This window comes from Rhinopithecus bieti, unplaced genomic scaffold (assembly GCF_001698545.2).
Source record: "Rhinopithecus bieti isolate Rb0 unplaced genomic scaffold, ASM169854v2 scaffold_30965, whole genome shotgun sequence".
Lineage (NCBI taxonomy): Eukaryota > Metazoa > Chordata > Mammalia > Primates > Cercopithecidae > Rhinopithecus > Rhinopithecus bieti.
This window is the reverse complement of record NW_016813425.1, coordinates 75,909-101,898: the sequence shown is the minus strand read 5'-3', so window position 1 is coordinate 101,898 and position 25,990 is coordinate 75,909. Positions and strand designations below refer to the sequence as shown.

Genomic DNA, 25,990 nt, shown 5'->3' with positions numbered 1-25,990 from the left:
TATGAAGCAGTAAACAAGCCCTTGGAGATGAGAAAATGAGAAAGCTCTAGGAACAAAAGACAGTGGAGACCAACTTACAAAGGCAATACCTACCATGGTATATTACCATATCCAATAGTAAATATGCACACATTTATTATTTTTGTTCTCTATTTTGTTTTTATTTTTGTTTTTTGTTGTTTTGAGACAGGGTCTTGCTCTGTCACCCAGGCTGGAGTGTGGTTTACAGGCATGAGCCACTGCGCCTCGCCCATTAATTATTATTTTGTATTTGATTTTACTTTCTGGTGGCCATGGTTTACTGGTGCCCTAAGAAAGGCACCAAAATCTCACAACTGGGCAAATTGAGCTCAGGTGGTTAGAAAAACTTAAAATAATTCCTGCTTTTTCAACCAAATTTGCTACAACTGGCCTCTACTATGGCCTCTGAGAAGCCCAGGCTTCAGTACTGCCTGAAGCAGCCTGTGTAAGATTTTAGATTCTGGACTCCTTCTTTGTAAAGGATGACAGCAGCTTCCTAGAGAGGGTGTCTCACACTGACAGGCAGAGAGACAAGCAGGAGAGAAAGACTGGGCAAGGAAAGCATGTGGAAGTTAAGAGACATACCTTTCAGATGTTCTTACTTTACATTTTGAATTGACAGAAAAAATTGCATGTATCACGTACAACATGATGTTTTGGAGTATATATAAGTTGTGGAAAAGTTAAACCTAGCTAATTAACAACAGCATTACCTCACATAGTTGTTTTTGTGGTTAGAACATTATTAACACTCAACTATCTCTATATTTTTCAACAATACATTGTCCTTAACTATAGTCACCATGCTGTACGATAGCTCTCTTGAACACATTCCTCCTAACTGTAATTATATACTCTTGGACCAACATTTCCCCATCCTTCCCTCTAACTAAGCACCCCCACCTCTGCTAACCACCATTCTACTCCCTACTTCTATGAGAACTTTTTAGACTCCACAGGAGTAAGATCATGCAGTATGTGTCTTTCTGGGCCTGGCTTATCCACTTAACAGAATGTCTTCCAGATGCCTCCATCTTGCTGCAAATGACACAACTTTATTCTTTTTTATGGTTGGATAGTATTCCATTGTGTATACATACCATACTTTCTTTATCCACTCATCCACTGATGAGTATTGAGGCTGATTCCGTATCTTGGCCATTGTGAATAGTGCTGCAATAAACATGGAAGTGCAGATATCTCTTCCACACACTGCTTTCATTTCCTTTGGATAGATACCCAGTAGTGAAATTGCTGGATCATCTGGTACCTCTATTTTTAATATCTGGAGGCACCTTCATATTGTTTTCCATAATGGCTATACTAATTTACATTCCCACCATCAGTGTATAAGTGTTCCCTTTTCTCCATATTCTTGCCAACACCTGTTATCTTTTGTCATTTTGATAATAACCAACCTAACAGGAGGAAGGTGATATCTCATTGTAGTTTTGATTTGCAATTCCCTGATGATTAATGATGTTGAGTTTTTTTTTGTTTTTTGTTTTTTGTTGAGACAGAGTCTCACTCTATTGCCCAGGCTGGAGTACAGAGGTGTGATCTTGACTCACTGCAACTTCCGCCTCTGGGTTCAAGCGATTCTCCTGCCTAAGCCTCCCGAGTAGCTGGTATTACAGGCACCCACCACCACACCTGCTGATTTTTGTATTTTTGGTAGAGAAATTTTGTACTAAAAACATAAAAATTAGCCAGGGCTGGTGATGCACGGCTGTAATCCCATACTTGGGAGGCTGAGGCATGTGAATAGCTTGAACCCAGGAGGTGGAGGTTGCAGTGAGCCGAGATCCCATCACCACACACCAGCATGGGCAACAGAGCAAGACCCTGTCTCATAATTATATAAAAGCACAGCAATGAAATTATGTACAGTACATATGCTTGACTAATAAATGACTGTTACTGGTTTATGTATTTATTGTATTTTTTATTATTATTTTACTTCAAATTATTTTTAAAAGTTAACTGTAAAACAGCCTCAGGCAGGTTTCTCAGGAAGTATCAAGAAGGCACTGTTATAAGAGATGACAGCTCCATGAGTTCTTTACCTGAGGACCTTCCAATGGGACAGAATGTGAAGGTGGAAGACAGCAATATGGATGATCCTGACACTATACAGGCCTGGGCCAATATGTGTGTTTGTGTCTCAGTTTTTAACAAAAAAGTTTAAAAGTAAAAAATAAAAAATTTCAAACACAGAAAAGGTTTATAGAACAAGCATAGAAAACATTTTTATGCAGCTGTATAATATGTTTGTATTTTAAGCTAAGTGTTATTACAAGTCAAAAAATAAAAAATTTACAATAAGCTACAGTTCATTTATTGAAGAAATGATGTTTTATGAATTTAGTATAACCTAAGTGTACAATGTTTATCAAGTTTACAATAGCAAAAAAATAAAGTAAGTTAGCCAGGCATGGTGGCATGTGCCTGTAGTCCCAGTTACTTGAGAGACTGAGGCAGGAGGATCACTGGAGCCCAGGAGTTTGAGGCGGCAGTGAACTATGATTGTGCCCCTCTACTCCAGCCTGGGCAAAAGAGCAAAACTCTATTAAAAAAAAGATAGTCTACAGTAGTGTACAATAATGTCCGAGGCCTTCACATTCCCTCACCACCCACTCGCTGGCACACCCAGGACAACATCCAGTCCTGCAAGCTCCACTACGGTTTTGTGCCCTATACAGATGTGCCATTTTTATCTTTGATACCGTATTTTTACTGTATCTTTCCTATGCTTAGATACACAAATACTTACTATTGTGCTCCAAATGCCTATAGTATTCAGTATAATCGCATCCTGTACAGGTTTGTAGCCTAGAAATAATAGGCTGTACCATACAGCTTAGGTATATAGTGGGCTATACTATATCATCTAGGTTTGTGTAAGTACACTCTAGATGTTTGCACAAAGATGAAATCACCATACCATTGGTTCTGTTGGATCAGAAGGGGGAAAAAAAAAGATGAAATCGCCTAACAACACATTTTTCAAAAGGTATACCTGTTGTTAAGTGATGAATTACTGTACTTGGCCATTTTTATGTCTTCTTTTGAGGAAAGTCTATTCGGGTCTTTTGCAGATGTTTAGAAAATCAGGTTATTTTCTTACTATTGAGTTGTTTGAGTCCTTCTTGTGTTTTGGACATTAACCCCTTATCAGATGTATAGTTTGCAAATATTTTCTCCCATTCTGTAGGTTCCCTCTTCACTCTGTTGAATGTTTCCTTTGCTATGGGGAAGCTTTATAGTTTGACGTAATATTGTTTGTCCATTTTTGCTTCTGTTGCCTGTGCTTTTAAGGTCGTATCGAAAAACTCATTGGCCAGACTAATGTCAAGGAGTTTCCTGTTTCCTTGTAGTAGTTTCATAGTTTTGGGTCTTATATTTAATCCATTTTCAAGAGTCGATTTTTGTTTATGGTGACAGACAAAGGCCTAATTTCATTCTTTTGCATGTGAATATCCAGTTTTCCCAACATCATTTATTAAGGAAATGGCCCTTTCCCCATTGTGTGGTCCTGCCATCTTTGTTGAATATAAGTTGGCTGTAAGTAAATACATGGTTTTATTTCTGGACTTTATATTCTGTTCCATTGATCAATGTATCTGTTTTCATGCTGGTACCATGCAGTTTTAATTACTATAGCTCTACAGTATATTTTGAAGTCAGGTGGTGTTATGCCTTCAGCTTTGTTCTCTTTTTTTTTTTGTTGTAAGACAAAGAGTCTTGACTTTCAAATGATTATCAGTATACCAAGTAATAACATGTAACAAGTTCTTAAGTTCTAAAATCTAGTAAACATGATTAAGATAAACTAAAAGCAGCCCAAACAATTATACCAATATTGTTGTCCTAATCATTAGCAGGAATAGATTAAGGCTGAATGTTGCTTCACACAGGTTACAAATAAGTATTTACTATTTTTTCATACATAAAGCCCTGGCAAATTCAGTAATGCATTAGGGGGAAAAATTATTTAATCCCTTTCTTTCTTCAAAAAAATTGGTTTTGTTTAATTAGATCTAAGAAAGAAAATGTCAACACTGACATATATGTTGCTTGAACCAAAAGGCATATGAAAATAGACAACATATACCAATTCATTTTCTAAGAAACACGAAATCTTTAGATAAGTTCTCAGTCTGGGAAAAAAAAAAACAAAATAAAACTGCATTTGCTACTCTCCAAAAAGGGGAGGGACCTATTACATAATATACAGAAATAATTTAATGCCTTTCCATAAGCATATAACTAGAGCTATGTTGAAACTTCATATTCCATGAGAGCATCTAAAATGCCAATTCATAGAAAAGGTGCTTTTTTCTTCTCCTACCCATTTACGCAGCAGTTTTCATAGGTTTCTGGCCAGATGTCGCAGACAAAGGCCAAGAGGTTGTTCAAGACTTCCTCCTTGTTCTGCCGGAAGTAGGTCTGGAGGATGATCATCTTTTTTCCTGGGCCTCCTTTTTCACTTCAGTACTTCAGCCTCATTCGCCTTGAACTCTTTTTTCCCTCTGCAGCTGGCACTGTTCAATTCAGCCTAAGCTACTTCTTTGGCCTGCTTCAGTCCCCCGTCCATCCACCTGTGGGCCATGGAAACCTTCTCAGCAGCCCACTTCTGGGTCTGAAGCAGCTGCAGGATACCCTGCAACGGACTGGCCATGGTAGTGGTTCCAGCTTCGTTCTTTTGGTTCAAGATTGCTTTTGTTATTTGGGGTCTTTTGTGGTTCTGTATAAATTTGGGGATTGTTTTTCCCTATCTTTGTGAAGAATGTCATTGATATTTTTGATAGGGATTGCACTGAATCTGTAGACCGCTTTGGGTAGTGTGGACTTTTTAAACAATACTAATTATTCCAATCCATGAACATTTATTTGTGTCTCCTTCAATTTCTCTCATCAATGTTTTTTATAGTTTTCAATGTAGAGATATTTCACCTCCTTGCTTAATTTTATTTCTAAGTATTTTTTTCATAGCTATTGTAAATACAGTTTTCTTGATATTTTTTTCCAGGTAGTTCACTATTAGATAAAACAATACTGATTTTTATTTCATATCCTGCAACTTCAGTGAATTCATTTATTAGATCTAACAGGTTTTTCTGGGGGCATCTTTAAGGTTCTCTAATTTTCATTCCTTTTTTTTAAAGGTCACGTCAGATGTAAGATCATGTCGTTTGTGAACAGGGACAAGGTGACTTCTTCCTTTCCAATTCAGTTGCCTTTTCTTTCTTCCTTTTGCCTAATTGCTCTGGCTAGGACTTTCAGTACAATGCTGAATAGAAGTGGCAAAAATGGGCATCCGTGTCTTTTTCTTTTTTCTTTTTTTTTTTGAGACAGGGTCTGGCTCTGCCATCCAGGCGGGAGTATAGGGGCATGATCTTCGTTCATTACAACCTGTGCCTCCCAGGCTCAAGCCATCCTCCCGCCTCAGCCTCCCAAGTAGCTGGGACTTACAGGTGTGTGCCACCATGACCAGCTAACATTTGTATGTTTTCTGGTAGAGACAGGGTTTCACCATGTTGCCCAGGCTGGTCTCTTTACCTCCTGGATTCCAGCAATCCACCTGCCTCAACCTCCCAAAGTGCTGGGATTACAGGTATGAGCCACAACACCTGGCCTGGTATCCTTGGCTTATTCCAGATCTTAGAGAAAAAGCTTTCAACCTTTCTCCATTTGGCATGTTAGTTGTGGGTGTGTCATATATTGCCTTTGTTGCATTGAGGTACATCCCTTCTTTATGTAATTTGTTGAGAGTTTTTATAATGAAATATTGAATTTTTCAAATGCTTTTTATGCATATATTGTGATGATGATATGGTCTTTTTCCTTCATTCTGTTGATGTGATGTATCAGGCTTATTGATTTGTGTATGTTGAACCATCCTTGCATCCCTGGGATGAATGGTACTTGATCATTGTTAATGATCTTTTTAATATGTTGTTGAATTTGGTTTGTTAGTATTTTGTACCTATGTTCATCAGGGATACTGACTGTAGTTTTTGTTGTTGTTGCATCTTTATATGCATTGTTTTAAAGGAAAATGGTTGTTATCTGCCGAAACAGAGGTCTACTTCTGAATGAAACCTGTTTAAAGACAAGTGTTTTTCCTGAACTATGTCTGTTTTCTTCATTTAATATTGTCTCTACCTAATACATTCAATACCATAACCAGGGTTTTCTCCCCTCTACCTTTTAAGAAAACCACTACAGTTTTATCTCTGATAGGACTACAAAATCCACATTTGTGAAGAGCACTATGAAGATGTCATCACAACTATTCAATGAACCAGAAATTTCCCAAAGCCTCTGTTTTCCAAATATAATTCTCAATAGTCTGGGATTTACAAGGGTTATAAATAACAAATGATAAAATAAGGCAAAGAAAACAATCTCTGGCTGAACATAGTGGCTCACGCTTGTAGTGCCAACATTTTGGGAAGCTGAAGAGGGAGGATCACTTGAGGTCAGGAGTTCGAGACCAGCCTGAGTAAGACAGTGAGACCCCATCTCTACAAAAAATTTAAAAGTTAGCCAAGCGTGGTGGTATACACCTGTAGTTCTAGTTACTCCAGGAGACTGAGGCAGGAATATCACTGGAGCCCAAGAGACTGAGGCTGCAGTGAGCCACAATCAAGCCACTGCACTCCAGCCTGGGTGACAGAGTAAGACTCTGTTTCTTAAAAAAAAGAAAAGAGGTGGCCAGGCACGGTGGCTCATGCCTGTAATTCCAACACTTTGGGAGGCTGAGGCGGATCACAAGGTCAAGAAATTGAGGCAGGCGGATCACGAGGTCAAGAAATTGAGACCATCTTAAAAAAAAGAAAAGAGGTGGCCAGGCACGGTGGCTCACGCCTGTAATTCCAGCACTTTGGGAGGCTGAGGCAGGCGGATCACGAGGTCAAGAAATTGAAACCCCATCTCTACTAAAAATACAAAAAATTAGCCGGGCGTGGTGGCAGGAGCCTGGAGTCTCAGCTACTCGGGAGGTTGAGGTAGGAGAATGGCGTGAACCCGGGAGGCAGAGGTTGCAGTGAGCCGAGATCGCGCCACTGCACTCCAGCCTGGGCAACAGAGCAAGACTCCATCTTGAAAGAAAGAAAGGAAAGGAAAGGGAAAAGGAAAGGGGAAAGGAAAAAGGAAAAATTATCCGGGCATGGTGGCATGCACCTGTAGTCTCAACTCTCAGGAGCCTGAGTCAGCAAGAGAATCACTTGAACCTGGGAGGTGGAGGTTACAGTTAGCTGACATTGCACCACTGCACTCCAGCCTGGGTGACAGAGCGAGACTCTGTCTCAACAACAACAACAACAACAACAACAACAACAACAACAACAAAGAATCCCTAAGTCTTACTCAAAAAAGAAACTATAAAATTAATGTTTCTTTTTCCAAATTTCAACATCTAGCCTATTTTTTTTTGTTATTCATTATCTTTTATTGTGGTAAAAGACACATAACATATTCACCGTTTAAGTGTAGTTTGTAGTAGTGTTCAGTATATTCACATTATTGTTAATCGGATCTCCAGAACTTTTTCATCTTGCAAATCTGAAACTCTACACCCATTAAACAATGACTCCCCATTTTTCCATCCTCGCAGCTTACTCTTTTACTAAAGAAAATCATACAGAAAAGGCAAAAGGAATAACTGTATTTATACTGAGTTATTTTTTCATTACTGCTAGTGACAAATTACCCATTAGTAAAATTAAGAAGGGGAACTTGAACATTTTCCATGAGTATCCAAACTTCATAGAAAATCCTTACAAATTACAGAAAAATCTTTAACAGTCTCCCAAACACTAAAATAAATTTGTATGCATTTTTATTGTAAGTATAAAACCAAACGTTTTCTGAAATTTGACTCTGACTGATTTATACTTCCTGAAATTACCTCTGAAACACCAAAATTTATTTAAAGCAAAGTACTGTCACCTTTAATACACTGGTATGAAAACAAAAACGCATTCTAAAGCCAAAAACTAACCTTTAAAGAAATATACTATTATATACAAAATTATCAAATGTGAGCATGATTATAAAAATTCTTGGTTTGAAGTTGGAAAAAAAGTTTGGTTACTAAACAGTTTCCCAACCGAGTTACTTTTATTTAATGGCCGCTCTGAAACCTTGGACTGTACCTCAATAATGAAATTTACAGTTCAAAGTAGTGGGTTTTTTTCTGGGAATTGGTTAAGGAGCATGTTTATAATACAGATTTAGCATTAATTGAAAAACTTTACTCTCTTTCCCCTTTTTCTTGCCAACTTTTTTTTCATTTTTATAGATAATTCCTAACAGAATACAAATGCTTTCCTACAAATGTTCTAGGTAACAGATAAAATATGAACAATGAAAACAGCCAGGGGAAGAATACATAAAATAGGGAGCAATAGTGAAAAAATCAACAGTAAAACAAATTTTATTTCAAAATCTTTTTTTTTTTTTTGAGACGGAGTCTTGCTCTCACCCAGGCTGGAGTGCAGTGGCGCAATCTCGGCTCACTGCAAGTTCTGCCTCCCGGGTTCACACCATTCTCCTGCCTCAGCCTCCCGAGTAGCTGGGACCACAGGCACCCGCCACCATGCCTGGCTAATTTTTTTTTTGTATTTTTAGTAGAGATGGGGTTTCTCCATGTTAGCCAGGATGGTCTCGATCTCCTGACCTCGTGATCTGCCCGCCTCAGCCTCCCAAAGTGCTGGGATTACAGGCGTGAGCCACCACGCCCGGCTCTATTTCAAAATCTTAACAGGAACACTTTTCTCCTTCAGTAAGAGTCCCTCAGCTAAGAAAATTAATATACTGAAACTAAAATACAAGATTCAATAAAACACTGACCATAACTAGATCTACTTAGCTGAAATTATATGAAATCAACCTAACATAATGCAGACCATCTTTAATACACAAATATGAGGTTGCTGACCTATTAACAAGAGAAAATGGTGCTTGAGGTTTTCTATTTGTTTGCTCATTTTTTGTTTGTTTTGTGATTGCCATCTACATCCTTCCTAGGCCTATCTGGAACCAAGAAGATGGATTTTTGGCATAGCTGGCCAAAACAGAGAAATGCCATTCCAATTTTCCACCAGATTAAAAAAGAAAATTTACAACTCACACATGACAACATTTCCAAGTATCCCTTGTTAAATCGTTCCTACTTCAATCCCCCACGGCATGCTAGGGCTGCTTTATTCCAAGGGACTCTTTACACAGTGTGTGTTTAGAATGGAAAAGATAAGAAAGGATAAGATATGAAGCCATCAGAAATTCAGAAGAGTTAGTCACTTTTGGCAAACATCATAGGGTTCACAGAGTTCAGCTTGATTAGGAGAGTATAATCTCTGAACAACATTCCCTAGTGGCTTTCTCTGCCTCCCTAGCGTCTCCTTGTTTCCAAAAATACAGAGGTCCTTGGAGAGGTTAAGTGTTATATGAGAACTAATTCTCTGGAGGCAGTATGCTGACCTTGACAATCTCCAGAGTTTCCTTCCCCCCCGTGACTCCTGTGATGTTGCTCCTTTCATCTTTCCCTTCTATCTTTGCTGAAACCTTGAGAAGTGGTCATTTATAAAGAAGAGTTACTTAGCTTTCAGAGTCAAGGCCTCCAGGCTTCATCAGCAGCTATGGGGAATTATACTTCTGAAAGTCAGTTTTAAGGTACATCCTTTCCACTGGCTCCATTTGAATGACCTCACCCACCTAGGTCTTCATGGCAGTGTTACCAATTCCCAAGAGTCTGGGAACAAGAAAAGTTCAAGGTGTCCACTCTGCTGCCTTCAGAGTAGATCATACATTTGTGAAATGAATATGGATTGCATATTAATTATACTTAACTAGGTATAATGACATTTTGTTATATAAGAAAATGTCCATAATGTTTTAAGAGTTGTATACCCAGAAGTAAGTAGGAGTAAAATGACATGATGTCTGAGATCTGCTGAGCAGCTTAAAATACTTCAGCGACAAGAAGAAAAAAAGAAGATAGATGAGGCAAGTGCTACAAAATCTTTTTTTTTTTTTTTTTTTGAAACAAGGTCTCACTATGTTGTCAGGCTGGAGTACAGTGGTTATTCATAGGCATGATCACAGTGCACTACAGCCTTGAGCTCCTGGGCTCAAGCAATCAACTGGTCTGTTTCCCAAGTAGCTGGGACTACAAGGGCATGCCACCACACCTGGCAAAAAATTTTTTTATATTTATTTTTTATTATAGAGACAGGATCTCAAGCTGGTCTTGAACTCCTGGGCTCAGGCAATCCTCTTGCCTCAGCCTCCCAAAGTGCTGGGATTACAGGCATGAGCCACCATGCCTGGCCTAGCAAAATCTTAATAATTACTAACTTTATATATACATGGAATCATTCTTCTACTTTTCTGTATGTTTGAAGTCTTTCACAACAAAAGAAGTTTTAACTTCCCATTACCTATTTAAAAACCATATTATTTCCAGAGGATGTAAGTGTCACTACTTTAAAACTACTTGTATTATACATACAATATTTTTGCTTTTCACCATTTTGATTTCTGGAAAAGATTTCCTCCTGGCCAGGTTATTTAAAATGGACTCTCCAATTTATTATCAAAGGTTTTACCAGAATCCAGTGGGTCTAGTTCTATATATCAACACACGTACTTAATAAATACCAGCTTCCATTCAAAATAAATCAGCATAAAAATAATTTAGACAAGAAGAAAGCCAAGAAAACATTTAACCTCCAGTTATCAGGATTTGTTAATGGCAACTCGTGCTTCCAACTTTTTGACATTACCACCACCGTGATTTTGTTTTCGAACAGAAGAGAAAGGCTCCATTTATTACTACAAAGTTATAAAATAGAAAAGCAAAACTCCAGTCTCCCTTGGTGTACCTGCACCTCACCTCAATCTATCAGCAGAACAGGGGCCTGACAGCCAAGACCAAGCTCAACAGTTGCTAGGTCTCTGATGATTTTCAGAGTATATTCTTGATTAGCAGAAGCTCTGGAAAGCCCAGAGCAGTCAAAACAACTAGTATCAAATGACATTAGATGCAGAGAATCAAACCCACTGAATGTTCTGCTCACGCCTTTTGTTCCCACACTGTTTACTGATAATCTGATAACATAAACAAGGAAAGTGAGTGTCAGAAATTCCTCTTTATACACAACTAAATTTAAATCTAAAACATATGGAAATTTACAATCCTTAAGTTTGAAGAAAAATGAGTCAAGCAGCAAGTAAATATAAAGCCATCAGAAATTCAGAAGAGTCACTTTTGGCATTATATCATAGGGTTAATAGAGTTCAGCTTGATTTCCTACTCCTTATAAGATATATGACATCGTACGATAGTAATAATACTCATAAACAAACAGCTGCTGGTGTCACAAGAACTTAAATGAGTAATTATGTTCAGAAAATTCTGACTGCTAAGAATTGTCTTCTAATTCTTCAAAAAATCACGATCCATGCATGGTATGCAGGATAATTCTTAATCAAAATAATCCATGAGTCAGCATACAGATTACTTCTTAATCTCTTTATATTTCTAACATGTAAAAGACAAAAACCATAGTTTACTGTTGGATCAAATACTTCAAACAGGCCGGGTGCAGTGGCTCACGCCTGTAATCCCAGCACTTCAGGAGGTCAAAGCAGGTGGATCACTTGAGGTCAGGAGTTCAAAACCAGCCTGGCCAACATGGCATAACCCTGTCTCTACTAAAAACACAAAAATCAGTCAGACATGATGGCACATGCCTGTAATCCCAGCTACTCGGGAGGCTGAGGCATAATAATTGCTGAAACCCGGGAGGTGGAGGTTGCAGTGAGCAGAGGTTACAGTGAGCTGAGACTGCACCACTGCATTCCAGCCTGGGTGACAGAGTGAGACTCCGTCTCAAAAACAAAACAAAACAAAAACAACAAAAAATACTTCTAACAACAGAAAATAGAAAAAGAGCAAAACTCCATGAATTTACTATCCAGATTTAATAACTATCAATATTTATTAGCATACAACATTATGAGATTTTTAAAGAAGCATTACAAACATAAACACAGGCTTTTTCTAGTTCCTTGATTCTGCCTTCTCAGAAGTTTCTATAATCTTCCATTTTATTCAAAACATTCCCGAATTTCCCACATCCCAGTTCTCATCCTTTTGTCTCACAAACCCATCTTTCTCTTACTTCAAGACAAGTTTCTTAAAAGACACTATACTTCCAATTTCCACTTCCCCTCCTCTTACTTATTCTCTAAGCTAGTTTCTGTCCACTGGACTCCTATTCAATTCCAAGCCCTCAGAAACCCAAGGCTACTTTTCAGACTCCACATTACTTAACCTGTTGGCAACTTTTCTTTCTTTTTTTTTTTTTTTTTGTGAGACAGAGTCTCACTCTGTCACCCAGGCTGGAGTGGAGTGGCTCCATATTGGCTCACTGCAACCTCGGCCTCCTGAGTTCAAGAGACTCTCGTGCCTCAGCCTCCCGAGTAGCTGGGACTACAGGCATGTGCCACCATATCCACCTAGTTTTGTATTTTTAGTAGAGACAGAGTTTTTTCATGTTGGCCAGGCTGGTCTCGGACTCCTGGCCTCAAGCGATCCACCTGCCTCGGCCTCCCAAAGTACTGGGATTACAGATATGAGCCACTGCACCCAGCCACCTGTTGGCAATTTCTGAGTGAGGCTCACAGATGTGGCTGTCACCCAGCCTGAAGGTCCTCAGAATTGCAAATTACCATATTTAGATAATGGGAGTCTATTGCTGGGACTTCAGCCCCAGAATTCTGGGGCAAAAGGCATCTGTAGAACTTAGTGAGCCAGGACCCACCTAGAGGGAAGTAGAAAGAATAAAATGTATTTTCAGGCTGGGTACAAGAAGCTCACGCCTATAATTCCAGCACTTTGGGAAGCTGAGGTGCAAGGACAGCTTCTGCAAAGGAGTCTGAGACCAGCCTGGGCAATATAGTGAGAATTTGTCTCTACTGAAAAAAAAAAAAGTGCTTTCAACTACAACTTCAGCAAAGGGAGATTACTGACCAGAAATCACAGCTCTAAAAATTCTGGAAAATCCCAAAACCTTGAAAAAAAGTATATGCTTTCTATTCGATTCACACAGACAAAAACACTAAAGGAGCTACAGCAAAATGTTAACAATGATTAAATCTCTGGATGTTAAGATTATGGATAGTTTTCATATTCTTCATTTTAGTAATATTTATTTTCTACAATGAACATGCATTTTTTTTTTTAACAAGGGTGGGTACATGTGTGAGGGTGTGTGTGTGTGTTTATGTGTTTAAGCAAAAGGCCTGGCCTACAAGCCTGTCTTTCAGTGTAACAAAAGGTGTTGCTAGGGAGATACAGCTCTACAGAACATCACAGAAAACCTCCAGGGAACGAGTGGGTGTTGGCAGCTTTAAAGAGGAAAGAAAAGTAGGCTGGGTACATGGGAAAGGAGAGCTCTCACACCAGTCTGGCCTAATATAAACCAAGAAGTGTCTGGTGTTTCCCCCGCACCTTCCAGTCAGCCACCAGGTCCTTTTTATTCTCCCTTTAACATACCAAAGGTCTCACCACTGCTCTGTACCTCACGCTACCTTGATTCTACCAGGCATCCTGATGGTGTCTTCACTTCCGACTCACTGACTTCCAATTCCACCTCCACATGGCTACTAGTGTCTAAACTGAAACTATGGTGGGCACCTAAAAATATTTCAGGACTATTTAGAGTACAGTGTACTCTAAACCCTGAAATGTATACAATCCTCTGCTTACCTTCACCAGCTGGACTGCCCAGCCCAGACACCTGGCTCCAGTTAAACTCAATACCCACAGTTTCCTGAACATCCCATGCCCTGGCTTTGTGCCTCTGTGCACACTCTTCACTCTGCCTAGAATATGCTTCCTCACCTTATCAACCTGGCAGACTCCCACTCATTCTTTGTGTCTAGCTCAAAGGAGATCTGTAAAGCACTCCTAGTCAGCTGGCTGCTCCCTCTTCTGTAGGCCTTATTCATTTTCTACATAGTATTTTACAGCACTTCTTACCCTACTGGAGGTATTGCTAAAATATGTCTACCCTACCAAACCATGAGATACTTAAGGCCTGAAACTACATATCCACATGCATCTGGAATAATTAGACACAGCAGACATTCAATAAATATTTGATGAACTAACCAATGTGTTATAGTTATCTCAGAAATAAATTTTCGGATCTGGAAATAGGTACTGACTGATACTGGTGCTCTCTGAATGAAACCAATTCAGAGTTCGAGACCTAACTAAAAAGAAAGTAATGATCAAGACAAATACATACTGGGCAAACGGTAAGATTTCTGTCATCTTAACAGCTAAGGACATCAGAACTGTATTGATTTCGAATTAGCAACTCTCTCAAATCATACTTTGAGGATTACATATTCCAGAAGGGTTTTTGTTTTTCCGTCCATAGTGGTGGTGGCAGTGGAGATGGGGCACTGCTGAATGTCTGTTAAAATGCAAGGCTAATCACAGTATGTATCTTTTCTTCACAATCAAATCAGCAAGAATGGCTGATAACCAAGGAACATGGAAAATTTAAGATCAATGGCAAGAAAACAGAACCTGCACCTAATTCTCATTTCCATGTATTTTGACTTTCAACGGTGCCTGCCTATTGCCTACCTGAGCTAAAGCAGGGATTGAATTTTGGCCAGTCTGAGTCTGCAAATGAGCAGACTTGCTCTCTGTCAAAGAAGCTGTTATACTTCCATCATGCTGGGATTCAACTGTTTCCATGGTCATTTGTCTGAAAAGACAATAAAAAGGAAGACAAATTAAGGCCCTATCTTAAGTATTTGGAAATACAGGTTGAACATCCCTCATCCAAAAATCCAAAATCTGAAATGCTCCAAAATCTGAAATTTTCTGAGCATTTACATGACGCCACAAATGGAAAATTCCACATGTGACCTCATGCTATGGCTCAAAACTTTGTATCTTGTACAAAAATCATTAAAAATATTGTATAAAATTACCTTCGGACTATAAGGTGTATATGAAACATAAATGAATCTCGTGTCTAGACCTGGCTCTCATCCCCAAGGTAACTCACATGTATACGCAAATATCCTAAATCCAAAAAAATCCAAATTCTGAAACAATTCTGGTCCCAAGCATTTCAGATAAGGGATACTCAACCTGTACTGTTTTTACCTAGCTTTCTAATAACCATTTCTGACATCCAATTGTACTATCTGGTTTTTTTTTTTTTTTCAAGAAACAGGTTCAATAGTAGAGTCCTAACTCTCTCAGCTTTTCTTTTCTGCTCACTGAATATGAACATTACCAAGGGAGCACTGCAAAACGTCTTGTGAGAACTACCTTATTTTAAAACTTAAAAAACTTACAATAAAGTCTTCCTGATTATTACTTTAACCCTGCTGTTTAGCATGAATGACTTTGTTTCCCATTTTACATGAAAAGTATAAATATTCTATAATTCTCAAGGCCTAATAAACCTGTTTTATATTATGAGGTAGCATGAAGGAATTTCCCCATTGTCTAAATTAAATGTATAATAATATTAAAATGTGTCTTGCATTGTTATCACTAAGTCGTTTCTGATAAACAAACCCCAATTATTGAAAAAAGAGGACCTAATTTTTCCAGGAAAAAACTTCTCATGTGATTTGAAGTCTGTGTATGACTTCAGTTTAAGTTAACGATTTCTATATGGACTCTTTTTAGAAGGCAAACTATATTATAATAAATTTTATCCTGTTAAAGATAAAATATAAACAAAATAAAATTTAAATTTAAAAACTTATAGAAACTACTCCCTGTTGTTACACATCTTTTCAGCTGTCAATAATACAGTATGTTTTTTTCACCTTAGTCTAACTATACGTCCAAAATGTATATAGTCCACTTACATCTTTGAATTAAAACATCCAAGTTGTTTTTCCAGATTTAATTAGTTACCAGATCCTACAGATCCTTCATCTACTGTCTTTGACTTCATACCGCCTTTTGCATTCCAATAGCCATTAGCCAAATCCAATCCTTCCATGCTCAAACCTGTCTGCTATCGTCTATACTACAGTTATTTTAACACTTATAGCTGACCAGGACAATTTAGAGCAATTATACCAAAATACAAACAGAGCCTACCATAGAAAAATGTCTTTCCCTATATATTGCCTAATCCTTTATCTCTTTTCTTAAAACTTCCCAGAGTGGCCTCTCCAATTCTAGGTAATAATTATAGGTCATCATCACACATAAAGTGTAACTCCTACTGTTCTACTTTTGGTTATGTGAGCAGTTTCCAAAGAAAATACCTCAAGACATTAGTTCTGCAGGTTCTAAAAGGCATTATCTGGGGAAAAGGGTAGGGAAAGTGCTTTGTCAAAACGTTTTAAAGATTAAAAGGGTTTCTTTCCCACAGAACATCTCAAAAGCTTCAATCTGCTAGTGTGTCTTGAGAAGGGTGAAAGGCACAGGTCCAACAGACACCATTTTTTAAAAGCATCTGACCACCAAACAAACCCTTTTCCCACAAAGCATGCCCTAGCAGGAGTATTTTGGAAACCACATGGGAAATGTCTTGTGCTATTTTTTATGCCTTTGAAACATAAAACCTTTCTTAAGGTTCTCCAACAACTTGGGTCTCAACTCAAAAATTACATGCTGAAAGGCCTTCCCCAGTAAACTCTATTTCATTCTGGAAACATTCATTTAGCATCATCTACATGGCAGGCTCTGAAAATACAAAAGCAGGTAAGTTATGGCCCTTGCCCTGGTGGAATCCATTAACTATGTTGTTGGTTTCTCAAATTATGGTCCTTGGACAACTCGCATCGGAATTAACAAAAAGTATTTGCCCTAAAAAATGCAGAAGCTTAGGCTCAACCCCAAACCTAGTTAATCAAACTTTCTTGAGAATTTAACTTCTTATATTCAAACAATTCCAATATGTACTAAAATTTGAGAAACACAGCTTATTGGCAGGTCAGTAATTAAAGTAAATCACAAGTAAAGTAATTTCTTTCTTTCTTTTTTTTTTTTTTTTGAGGTGGAGTTTCGCTCTGTCAACCCAGGCTGGAGTGCAGAGGCATGATCTCAGCTCACTGCAACCTCTGCCTTCCAGGTTCCAGCAGTTCTCTGGCCTCAGCCTCCCAAGTAGCTGGAATTACTGGCGTGCGCCCCCGTGCCCAGCTAATTTTTGTGTTTTTAGAAGAGACGGGGCTTCGCCATGTTGGCCAGGCTGGTCTTCCAACTCCTGACCTCAGGTGATCTGCCCGCCTTGGCCTCCCAAAGTGCTGGGATTACTAGGCATGAGCCACCGCAACTAGCTGTAATTTCTTGAATCATGTGATGTATGTGATCCATTAAATGCTCTGGAAAACATAAGAGAATGACTAAGTCCGCCAGAGGATGTGGTCATATGAGTTGTAGGTTGAGTAGGATTTCACCAGCTAGAAACAACAGGTCAACTATGAGAGGGAGGAAAGTACAGAGGATATCTGGGAAACAGAATAGCTGATTGGAGTAGAAAATCTGGGGAAGGGAAGGGGGGATAATTAGATTTAATGGGAAAGAGACAGAGTAGGACTGGTACAAATAGGGCTGGAAGGGTTGCATGGAATTAAATTAGGAATAATCTCTCTCTCTCTTTTTTTTTTTTTGAGACGAAGTCTTGCTCTGTCACCCAGGCTGCAGTGCAGTGGCATGATCTGGACTCACTGCAACCTCCGCTTCCTGGGTTCAAGCGATTCTCCTGCCTCAGCCTCTCAAGTATCTGGGATTACAGGCACGCACCACCAGACCCGGCTAATTTTTTGTATTTTTAGTAGATACAGGGTTTCACCACGTTGGCCAGGCTGGTCTCCAACTCCTGGCCTCAAGTGATCAGCCCGCTTCAGCCTCCCAAAGTGCTAGGATTACAGGCGTGAGCCACCATGCCCTGTCTGAGTTACAACTCAATAACTGATATTTAAAATAACTATCCTGAGTCATCAAAAAAAGGCTAATTATGTTCAGTATACTTTAAGGACAGAGGGGTACACACTGTGGAATCCAAGAAGTCTCCCATTTAAAAACAAAAAACGTTTTAATGATTAAGAAGATAAACTATTTGGGACTCAATTTTTGAGATATGATAAAAGACTGTAAGCTATCAAACAGATTTCAAAGTGTTTTATACATGAAAATGTCTTGATACGTATCATCTCAAGAAATCATTTTAATTGGTCCATTTTCTCTGGGGCATTTCCCAGAGAGTTCAGTCCTTTGCCCTTTTCCTTTTGTCAATATTACAGAATTTTCCAATATGAATACTATGGCTTCTTCAATCCTGTATGCAGATGGCTCCCAAATCTGTATTTACACACACCTCCCTCCTACTGAGTATCTCAACCTGAGGTTTTCATGGACACCTGTCACTTCTCTTTTATCTCTTTAGTCAAGAGTATCATCGTCCATTCAGACTCCAAAGCTAGAATCGTGTGTCTATATTATCAGTCAGAACCAGATTAACCACAAAAAGCAACCCCACAAAGCTAAACATCAGTCAGAATGCCATGAGGCCTTGAGCCTTAGGGAGAAAGGCAGAGATGGAAGGTCAGCAGCCACCCCAACTCCTCCTCCTTAGCAGAATTTAGCACTGGGCACTGTTCGCTGTAACCTCCCATTGCCTCACTGGACAAAGTAGTTGAGCTGCTGTTCCACACAGTTGCTGCCAACCACTCTGAAGACAAAAATCACAGACAACGGGCCTCTTCCTAAGCCACAACTAAACTGCAATGCCCCTGTACCCGTGCCAGAATCATACTCAAATCACTGTCCAAGATATAAACTCCTTCCATATTTCATCTTCACTCTCATAACTAGTGCTTCCTTTCCCTCCATAATACAACCCCTCACTCCTGTTCTCCTTCCAAACCCCAGCAATGTGCTATCCAGAACTCCCAAACCTCGCAGCTGTCCTCTCAAGAAGGTACTGCTCATCTTCCCACACCCAATCAAGGTCAGCATGTTGACTGGCCATCTGCTTTGTTCCCCACTGTTGCTTCCCACCTGCACCTCCTTTACTCCCCTGTAAAAACCCTTGTTCAACTGAGGCTCAAGGTCATCAGGATCCATAAGATAATCATTATCTACTGACCTTCAGGATGTAAACTGAGGACTCTGGCTCCTGATGTAAAAGTCTTCCTCTTCACCATTCTGTCTATGTTCAACACTCAAAAGAAGACCCATCCCTTACCCAGATGTCTGAGATCAATGACTTACTTTACGCCACTTCAGCCATCTACTGGAATGGTTGGCCACACCCTGGACATTGCCAATGTGCAAACTGGTCCAGCTCTGAAAAAATTAATTCCGACATTCCACTCTGCCTATAACATCCTATTCCCCCAGCTTACCCTCTCCCTTGACCACTCCCATCACACTTGTTATTCCAACACACTGAGATCTTCACACCACTTTCTCTCTGCCCATCCACCTCCCTCTTTCTTCACTTCCCACCCTATTCAGCTAGCATGGCTTCTCATTTTAATTATTGTTTCCCAGCCAGGCACGGTGGCTCACGTCTGTAATCCCAGCACTTTGGGAGGCCAAGGTGGGCAGATCACGAGGTCAAGAGTTCAAGACCAGCCTGGCCAACATGGTGAAACCCCGTCTCTACTAAAAATACAAAAATTAGCTGGGTGTGGTGGCAGGGGCCTGTAATCCCAGCTACTTGGGAGGTGGAGGCAGGAGAATTGCTTGAACCTGGGAGGTGGAGGTTGCAGTAAGCCAAGATTATGCCGCTGCTGTAAATTCTTAGTAAATACCAACCTTGTATAAAACCAACTCTTCATCTCCTCTATGCCTGCACCAAGGCAGATGAACAATATTGAATGAAATTATAAGACAGAATAAGCTATTAAGGCCAAGCACAGGGGCTCACGCCTGTAATCCCAACACTTTGACGGGGCCAAGGCAGAAGGATCACATGAGCCTAGGAGTTCGAGATCAGACTGGGCAACATAGTGAGACCCCGTCTCTACATAAAAAACAAAAAAATTAGCTGGGCATAGTGGTGGGCACCTGTAGTCCCAGCTACTCAGGAGGGTGAAGTGGAAGGATCGCTTGAGCTCAGGAGGTCAAGACTGCACTGCACCATAATCATGCCACTGCACTCCAGCCTGGGTGACAGAGCAAGACCCCATCTCTAAAACCATAAAATAAATACAGCTATTAAATTCTTGGTTTTCAACCTCAAATGGGCGGCAAACTGATGGAGGTTGCCTACTTGGCTTACTACTCTCCCATTCTCCACAACTGTTTCGAATGTGCTCCCTCTTCTCAATCCCTGCGTTTCTATACTGACTACACTCAATGAAAGCCCTTGCCTGCTGTCTCTAATTAGAACTCCATCAACTCCCCACACCAAATCAACAAAGCTATTGACATCTACACTCACCATGCTCCCTTGCCTCCTGCCTCCTCCCCACTCTTAAAATTCCTGTATCTGTTGTTTGGAGCCCATGCCCTTCAGGGGATTATACTATCAATTATTCTCTCCCCCTCTAACAGTTTTTTCCCGTAAAGACTTAAATGCATTCACGTCTCTCCCATCTCACAACTTACACACATAGCTACAAATCCACTGGATCAGAAATCTCTCAAGCGATTCCCTTGAACCTCTCTTCTCCTTCTCACTGCTAAACTACTTGAAAGAATTGCCAACACTATCTCCGTTACTTCACATCCCACATACTCCTAGACACTCCCCCAAGTTTACAGAGATTTCTGCCTCTAAAACATCTCTAGAAATGGTAACTAATCTCTGTCACTAAATCCAATGTACATTTTAAGTCCTATCTTTTGTTTGATCCCTCAGCAGCATTCAAACTGTTGACAACATCTTCCTTCTTGAACACTGTCTCAGTGTACTGATACTACATTTTCCTCTTCCAATCCGATTCGCTGACAATTCCTCCACAAGCTCCTCTGACAATTCCTTCCCTTTCTCAATGTTAACCTTCAACGTTGCATGTCTTCGGGACTCTGCTTAGCTTTCTTGCCTCACTCTCAAATCTCTCCCTACTTCATGGGGTCTGTTTCTCTGGGTTCAAGTGCCAGATTTAAGTCCACGACTCTAGGCCAGACGTCTCTTCTGAATTCCAAAATGCAATATCCAAATCCCTGTGTAACATCTCCAAATACATGGCCTGCAGGAACCTCAAAATCAATGGGTCCAGAACTAAACTCCTCTACTTCCTCCACAAATTTTCTACCCTTCTGAGTTTCCTATCTCAGGAAATGGGACCCCACCATCCAACCAATTGTTCAAGCCAGAAACCCCTGAAACTCCCTGTCATTCCACACAGCACCATCACCAGGTTTGATGATTCTACCTTCTAAAGAACAATTAAGTCTCCTTCTCTACATTTCCACAGCCACCACTCTATCTCCTGGCTCCAATCCATGCCAATAGTTATGTTTCTAAAACATGTATTTCTACTTAAAATATTTCTTTGTTTAAAACTCTTTAGTAGCTTCCTATTGACTACAGAATAAAATCCAAACTTCTAATTCTTATAACTATAACCATCATTTATTGAGAGTTTGCATGTGGTAAGTGACTGGTAGTTTTGATTAACAACTCTGTAAGATCACTATCATCAGTTCTTCCAGCCCGGGCAACAGAGTGAGACTGTCTCAAAAAATAAAAAAATAATTAGTTCTTCTTTTAGAAATAAGGAAAAGGAGGTCAGGAGATCGAGACCATCCTGGCTAACACGGTGAAACCCCGTCTCTACTAAAAATACAAAATTAGCCGGGCGAGGTGGCGGGCGCCTGTGGTCCCAGCTACTCGGGAGGCTGAGGCAGGAGAATGGCGTGAACCCGGGAGGCGGAGCTTGCAGTGAGCTGAGATCTGGCCACTGCACTCCAGCCTGGGTGACAGAGCAAGACTCCGTCTCAAAAAAAAAAAAAAAAAAGAAAAGAAATAAGGAAAAGGAGACTCAGGGAGGTTAAGAATTTGATCTTACCACAAAGGTATTAAGTGGCATAGCCAGGTTTCGAACCAAGTTTTATTCCGAAGTCCATATACTCCATTACCAAACCACACTGCCATTCGATCTCTTTCACAATGTGACCCATTTTAGTTCTACAGTCTCATCTCCAGTCCCTCTACTCTTTCCAACACACTGCATGCCAGCCTCCTAATCAGACATTTTTTCAAGTACATATCTTACTCTCCCAGTTTTAATCTTTTACATCTAATCTTCCCTCTTCCTGAAATGCCCTTTATCCTTCTTTGTCCAACTGGCAAATTCTCACTAGTCTGTCAAGGTCTGGTTCAAGGACACCATCTTTCAAAGGCCTATTCTAACAGCCATGGGCAGAATTAGATATTCTTTTGAGTTCCTAAAGCATTTTACAAGTCTGTTATAAGATTTGTGTAGCATATAATACATGTATTCACACAACAGCATGAGCAACTCAGGGACAGGGATCCCATCTTATAGATTTCCATGCATTCCCAGTGCCTAGTACAGTATATGCTACATAAACCAATTATTCAACTATCCTGGAAAACTGTGCAACTCTCAGGTGTTATTATAATAACAAAAATAACGTTCACAGAGATTAAGGGACTTTTACAGGGAACATAATAGGTAGCATGATGAGTGATGAAAAAGAGGTGTTGTGACTGTGACTCCAGGGTTCCTTCCACGGTCAGTGCCCTGCGTATTCCAGTTTGGACAACATTTTATGATGATGATGTGTTTTGGAGTATGCTGCAATTGTTGTTGCAGTCTCACTCAGATATGCTTTCTCTTTCATAGCAAATGTATGGACTGTGATTTTATTCCATTTGTATTCTGTCAGAGTACCTTGCACGGTGTTCAGTTCATATCATTTAGTAAAAGTTTGATACTAAAATTATTTTTTTGAAGGTAAAAATCATCTACAAAAAAGTAAGGTTAACACTAGCAATTTAAACTATATATGCTATTTCCAGCCAGTTTATTCCGCAGATTTATATCCAACTGCCCTCCAGTACAACCCCCTAAACCCACTAAAACCCAACTCCTACACAGGACTCAGTGCAGAAGATTCAACTAACAATTCAGTGCTCAACATGGGTCAAGCACTGTACCAGGCATTTTTCAAGCACTATCTCAGCAGAAATGCAGGACCCCAAACTCAGCTGTCAATGTTGCACATACAACATTAACATCTATAAATCAGCCACAGCTGCTCCAGATAGAATTTATAGAGTCCATTATCATCTTACATTATTCACTACATAATTTATAACTAAATATATTAAAACTGAAGAGATGTCTCTTAGAATATATTTCCCCAAATCTCACTTTCTATATTAGACATAGTTGTGATATTAAATAAACACAGTTGTACTAAAACTAATAGTCTTTAATTAACTATGTAGTATTTTAATTTTAAACAATAATCCTTTTCAGAGCGAAAAGAACCAATTCACAATTATGAATTACAAAATATTTAAAAATAAAAACATGTAAGGATAAAACAAAACTAAAACAAACAAAAAAGTCTGCTAAGCACTATAAATTAACAACAAGCAAAATACTGGCAAATATTTGGTTCCACAATTCTAAAAAACAGGTAAAAATTTGCTAAAATGGTGGCTGGGCACGGAGGTTCATGCCTGTAATCCCAGCACTTTGGGAAGGCGAGGCAGGTGGATCACCTGAGGTCAGGAGTTTGAGACCAGCCCGGTCAATATGGTGAAACTCCATCTCTACTAATAATACAAAAACTAGCTGGGTGTGGTGGCCCGCGCCTATAATCCGTTACTCAAGGGCTAAGGCACAAGAATCTCTTGAACCTGGGAGACAGAGGTCGCAGTGAGCCAAGATTATGCCACTGCAATCCAGCCTGGGCAACAGAGTGAAACTGTGTCTCAAAAAAACAAACAAACAAAAAAATAGCTAAAATGGGGATATTTAAATTTACGAACAACTAATAATAGCAGGAACATTATTTTCTTTTGACGTTAAACATTTCTTCTGAAATCTCCTTTATATTATTTTAGCAAACCCTTCTCTCCTTTGATAGAAAAGCAAGTATTTTATCCCAACCTGTTTTGAATATACTGGGATCCAAATTAATAAAATATTAATATAACTATTGTTTTTTAAAAAAATAGGACCCTCCATTAAAACATTTTTTTTCCTAAGAGACAGGATCTTGCTATGTTGCCCAGGCTGGTCTTCTTCTCTTTTCTTGCTTTCCCTTTTTTTTCCCAGGGCTGGTCTTAACACCTGACCTCAAGCAGTTCTCCCACCTTGGCCTCCCAAAGTGCTGGATTATAGGCTAGAGCCCTGCACCCAGCCTAAAAAAAAAAAAAAAAAAAAAAATTTTAATAAAAATTGTTTTAATAACAAAATACAAAAAATTAGCAGGATTATGGTGGCACACTGTAATCCAGCTACATCAGGTGGCTGAGGCAGGGGAATCCTTGAACCCTGGGAGCCAAGAGGTTGCAGTGAGCCAAGATGTGCCATTGCACTCCAGCCTGGGTAACACAGTGAGACTCTGCCTCAAAAAAAGAAAAAAAAAAAATTCTAAAATTTTAGTTGCATCCAATTTTCAAAAGACAAATTACACTGCAGAGGAAGTGCATTACCCTTGAAAAAAATTTTCACCTCTTCTAAAACAGAATCCAATTGGAAAAGGTAGTTATTAAAGTTGTTTCTATTCTTTTAAATAACTTTAGAAAAAGTGGAAAATCAATTTTCTCTTCAGGGCTATATCCAACTGATGAAACAGAATGTCTCTGAAAGTAATCAAAAGAAAACTTGAAAAATTCTATTTGGATATTTGTAAAATGTTGGTAGAAACTTTCTTCTACTTCGTAAGGTTAAGTACAAGTATAGCCAAAAGGCCAGGAGGAAGAATAAAACCCTGAGGACTCTTCAAATTCTACAAATCCACTGAACTATCGACATCCTCACAAATGGTCTACTTTCTAACTGAAAAGACCAGTACTTAGCATACGTCAACTGACATACCCACACATCCCCTACAGCACCTAGTATGGTACACAGTACATGGTACCTTAAGTGAATGACTGAATAATTTGAGTATATAATAGAATACATGTACATACATATATGTATGTGTACATCTATATATCCATTTACTTATCATGAACTTTAAGCTAAGTAGAATTTTCAAAAGAACAGAAAAACGTACATCTACCTACCTTAGATTTGTCTTAATATATTTTTTCCTTGCACATTTGCTCATTGTTAAGACATTTGTAATCAATGCTTTCCTCCTTTCCCGTTTTCTTTATTTATCCTGCAGTAAAATTATAATGTTGAATTGGGAGATAGTAACATTTCACTTCAAAAAACTCTCAAATTAAATTTTATTTAAATTAAAACCTCTAAAACGAGGCCAGGAAGAACATTTTAATTTCTATAAAACTAAAATACAAAACACCACCCCTGCCCCGCAAAAAAAACTGAAAGACTAGAAAGCTAAAACAGCCTTGTACTGTTTTTTGTCAATCTTATTTCTACTGTATTTTTCTTATCTTCCTAGGGAAAAAAAAATTGACAAAACTTAAATGATACACTATTTTTCTGATTATTTGCTACTGAAGACAAAGCAGTGCTATCTAAATCATCTAATACACACTAAGTATAGCTCATGGGTATCAGCTCTATTTTAAGAAGTAATGATCATTTAATAAACTTAATGAATTATTTCCTTATATTTCACTTCAATGCAACAAAATTTTCATTTACCTTAAATTCCAACTTGGGTTTTATTCAAAATTAAACTCCAAACAAAATACATTTATTCAAAACGTCCTTCTGATAGCTTTCAATCCATGAAAAAAACCTGGTTTAGACACGGTAGCAATTAAACTCTCTTTTTTTACTAATATCTTTAAAAAGATATATTTGACATGTGGAATGAAGTAAA

General features: G+C 39.0%; 1 protein-coding gene across 13 annotated transcripts in view; it reads right to left on the bottom strand.

Annotated features, from left to right (window-relative positions):
* CREM (cAMP responsive element modulator) overlaps positions 1-25,990 on the bottom strand; it is an 85,777-nt gene that overhangs the window by 49,213 nt on the left and 10,574 nt on the right. For 9 of the 13 annotated variants that reach the window (XM_017848405.1, XM_017848402.1, XM_017848408.1 and 6 more), the window contains exons 2-3: positions 25,260-25,357; positions 14,696-14,819 (exon numbers count right to left, since the gene is read on the bottom strand). The exons of 3 other annotated variants lie outside the window; for them this stretch is intronic. In XM_017848405.1, the coding sequence (XP_017703894.1) occupies positions 14,696-14,819; positions 25,260-25,303 (168 nt within the window). In that variant the 5' untranslated portion in view covers positions 25,304-25,357. The remainder of the gene's footprint in view (positions 1-14,695; positions 14,820-25,259; positions 25,358-25,990) is intronic. One more of the 13 variants, XM_017848409.1, reaches the window with a different exon arrangement.